Source organism: Populus euphratica, unplaced genomic scaffold, assembly GCF_000495115.2.
Source record: "Populus euphratica unplaced genomic scaffold, PopEup_1.0 scaffold64.1, whole genome shotgun sequence".
NCBI lineage: Eukaryota > Viridiplantae > Streptophyta > Magnoliopsida > Malpighiales > Salicaceae > Populus > Populus euphratica.
This window is the reverse complement of record NW_011499923.1, coordinates 172,367-176,458: the sequence shown is the minus strand read 5'-3', so window position 1 is coordinate 176,458 and position 4,092 is coordinate 172,367. Positions and strand designations below refer to the sequence as shown.

At 35.1% G+C, this 4,092-nt stretch overlaps 1 protein-coding gene across 1 annotated transcript; it reads right to left on the bottom strand.

Moving 5' to 3' along the window:
- Positions 1–2,413: 2,413 nt before the first annotated feature.
- LOC105135421 (Curculin-like (mannose-binding) lectin family protein) lies at positions 2,414–3,649 on the bottom strand. Its single transcript, XM_011040284.1, has one exon. It carries the CDS (start codon positions 3,647–3,649, stop codon positions 2,414–2,416), a length of 1,236 nt encoding a protein of 411 aa, XP_011038586.1.
- Positions 3,650–4,092: the final 443 nt, after the last annotated feature.

Sequence of the window (4,092 nt, the reverse complement as noted above, 5' to 3'; positions counted from 1 at the left end):
AATCAATTAAATTTTTTTATAACAAATATATAACATAAAAAAATAAAACAACAATATTAGTCTCACATGGAGAAAAAAATCATATAACAACATTAATATAATTATTAAAAATAAAAATATAAAAAAATACAAAAAAAATGCCGTTAACATCCACCCCAAATTTGAACTGTTCTGGCATCTGCGAATGTATCAGACGCTGCCATGAATCCCTTTCACCTGTCCAAATGAAAGCTACGCTTAGCTAAGTAATTGCTACCAAAATCTGGGAAGAAAAATAAAGACAAACATGCACTTTCTGACAATCTTTCACCTTATCGTTTTTGTTATTGAGAAAATTGAATTTGAAACCTTTCGAAGAGGAGACGAGAGAGACAGATGCTGATTAAACCACAGCTCATTAGCAATCTAATTTAACTCTGCTATGATTCTGGATTCTTTGACTGGTTGCCTCAAGTCAATCTTGCCGGCCTATGTCTATAATTCTTGTCTGAAATGTCTTAAATCATAAGTGGGTAAAAGATATCAGTCAGAGTCTGCAGGCCAGGAGACACTGTGGTCCTCAAAGCCATCTTTTCAAATGTGTCACTCCTTGCAAGTAGATGAAGAGCCAATGGCTTTGAATTATGAATGAAAAGGAAGCCTTTGGTATGCAAGTACATGTAATTACTATGAATACCGTGAGAATGATACTGTTCACTTTAAATCTTTATAGATTTACTCTTGAATTATACCTACCAGATGTTACATCAATAAAAATATTTGTTCATCTTCATATATTTATAATTCTTTTTATTTTTATTTTTAGTCAATATGAGACTTTAATCATATACCCAACAATTCTTCCCTCAAAGAAAGGATCATCGAATCTCTCTCCTTAAACGATTATTTATCCATCCATTCTCTACCAACTATTCTTCATTCTTTACCTCTTTCTATTTCATTTTTAGCCACTTGTAAGAACTATGGATATCACCTATCACCACATTAGTCTAATATTGTCCACTTTAAGTCTAAGTCCTCATGGATTTACTCTTGGGCTATACCTAAAAGGTCCCACACAAATGAAAATATTTGTTCATCCTTATATATTCATGATTATTATAGATTTACTCTTAAATTATACCTAGAAGATGTTACATCAATAAAAATATGTGTCCATCTTTATATATTTATAATCCTTTTTATTTTTAGTTAATATGAGACTTTAATCATATACTCAATAATTCTTCTCTCAAACAAAGAATTATCGAGTCTCTCTTCTTAAACGATCATTTATCCATTCATTCTCTATCAACTATTCTTCATTCTCTATCTCTTTCTATTTTATTTTTAGTCACTTGTAAGGACTATAGATATCACCTATCACCACATTAGTTTGATATTGTTCACTTTAAACCTAAGTCCTCATGGATTTACTCTTGGGCTATACCTAAAAGATCCCACACCAATAAAGATATTTGTTCATCCTTATATATTCATGATCCTCTTTATTTTTAGCCAATATGGGACTTTGATCATATATCCAACAGTACATGAATTACTTTAAGTAAATCTAAAAAGCGTGAGGGATTTATCAGGTAAAATGCATTGTGTATTTACTGTTCATAGTTTTTTCTCCCATGCCATACTATTTCTTTTCTTTTTATTTAGCTATTATTTGACCAAATTTAAGGTTAATTTAGGCTAGTTTATTAGAGGAGGATGAACTTAAAATACAGGAGATGAAAGAAGAAGAAAAAAAGAAAGGATATGGGTGGGATTTTCAAACCTAGGTGATACACGTATTATCAAGAGCTGTTATAAATTTCTTCTTAGTGTTACGATGTCGTGTCTTATCTAGTTTGGTCTCTTCCCATCCTATAAAGCCTACCAAAGGCATTCTACATCCCTTTTTGCGTGCTTTTCCCCCCCAAACTGTGCTTTAGATGATTCTATTAAAGCAGTTACATAATTGATTCCAGCATTTCTTAAATTGCAATGGTAAAATACCGTAGAATAAAGAATCATAGATGTTCTTGATGGTCTCAAAGAGCCACATACAAATATTATGATAACCGAGAAAGAAAATCAGTTCATTGGAAAATGTTTCTCACAACGAAAAATAGCTAGATCAAGAGACATTACTACTATATTAATCTAGAGAATTTCCATCACCATCTCATTATCAGTTGTGGACAGTACATATATTAATCTTCATCTCTTTGAACACATTCGATGATCAAGAGACGTTACTTCTATATATATATATATATATAGAAACCAAGAAAAACAAAAACGGGATTGGAAATGAAAAACCATTCTGTATATGAAGTACTCAATGTTGAGAGGGGTCATTTTGTGAAATCCTTGTAAGTCTCAACAGCCTCCTTTATTTCTGTGTATCTTTTTCCCTCTTGTCCACAATTATAATCCCTTAAACTGGGATACCTTCTTCGTTGCTTTCATTAGTAAGAAGGTAAACAAACTCGAAGTCGTCACGAGGGATGAAGCTTGATGCGTTGCTCCAAAAATGGCAACCAATGCCATCACTGGGACTCAAAGCCTGATATGCAGAACAGGTGCAATTTTTCCAGCATCGGGCGTGACAATCACTGAGAGATAAGTTTGTGTCAGTATCATACCATATCTCTGACACATTGATATACCCTCTCTTCGGCACAAAAGATTGAGTGCCATTCCTGCACTTAGTTGGCTTTTCAGTAAGGCAAACTGAAGTTGAATTCTTGAAACCATAATGGCATGCACCAGAAGTTTCAAATATCCAGCGACTATTACCATCTCGTCTGTCCACAGTCAACAGTGTAACTTCACCCAAAGTGTCCAAGTCCAACCTAGATAAAATAGACCTCTCCTTAATAGAATAGGAGAAATACGTTTCCTCCTCATTTGCCACAAATTTGAAATCATATATATTGTATCCTTTTGTCAATTGAGTTAGCTCAGGTGCTGATTGAAAACTTCCGTTCTGCCACACACCACTTGACCAGTAAACCTCATCTCGCCGCCAAACAAGTAACTGATTAGCGCCACTTGGATCCAGGCCTAGCCTGAATGCACCAGGAGCAGGAACTTTTTCACTCAACCATGAAGTAAGTGTCCAGTTCTTTCCAGTCTTGTGATTCATACCTAGTTTCATGCCAGGCAGTAAAATGTTGTGTGGATAATCAAAACTCTGCCACAAAACAGTTCCTGGAGTGCCATCACAATCAACCTTTCGCACGACAAGGTTTCCGGAATCAAGGAGGGTGGCAGTAATATTGCCACTTAAATTTTTTGCTGATTCAACATTTGAGTTTATAACTATTGGTGGGCCTCCTCGGTATGTGATCTTCAATTTTCCATCACCACCTATGGTTAACACACCAGAGGAATCAGGGACTGGGATGTCTCGGTTGGCCACCCATACTGAATAAAATGGTATCTGTTCAAACCATATTCCCAGGTACCTTGCACCAGCAGTACCGATCAAGCCTACATTCGGGTTGGGGCTAAAGAATCCCAACCTGAAGACCCCTCCAGCAGAAATTAGCTGCTCATAGTCCCGGAGCTGCTGGCCTCGTTTGAGGGTATCATTTTGCGCATAAGCAACATAGTTGGAGCTTAAGAAAGAGAAAATGGTGACGAGGAGAATGAAGATTGCACAAGCCATTAGCAAAGTTTGTAAAGAGGGATGTGTTGATGGTGTGTTAGAATGTATCCTACGTGATTGTATTTATAACCAAAAGTTCTTGAAGCAGGACAGAATTGATAGGCCAATTATTTGCTTTTAACTTTGAAAATTTTCTGAGGAGATAAATCAGATGTGCATGTTTATGGACGTTTGACATCATGGTCCTACAAGTTGATGATTTTTCTTCCATCATTGAATGATTGCTACCATAATGTTTCAGAAGACTGAAGATTTTTATTCATTTGAAAATAAGAATGGCCCTCCATTCACTTTGAAGAATAGTTGTCATTATTTTCTTTCTTTTTTTTTTTTAAAAAAAAAGAAGAAACAAATAGGTGTTAGCACTAAGACACACCCCTGAATTCAAACAGCATATTACCTATTTTATTCTTTCAAGAAAAATCAATACAGTATTTGTTGGG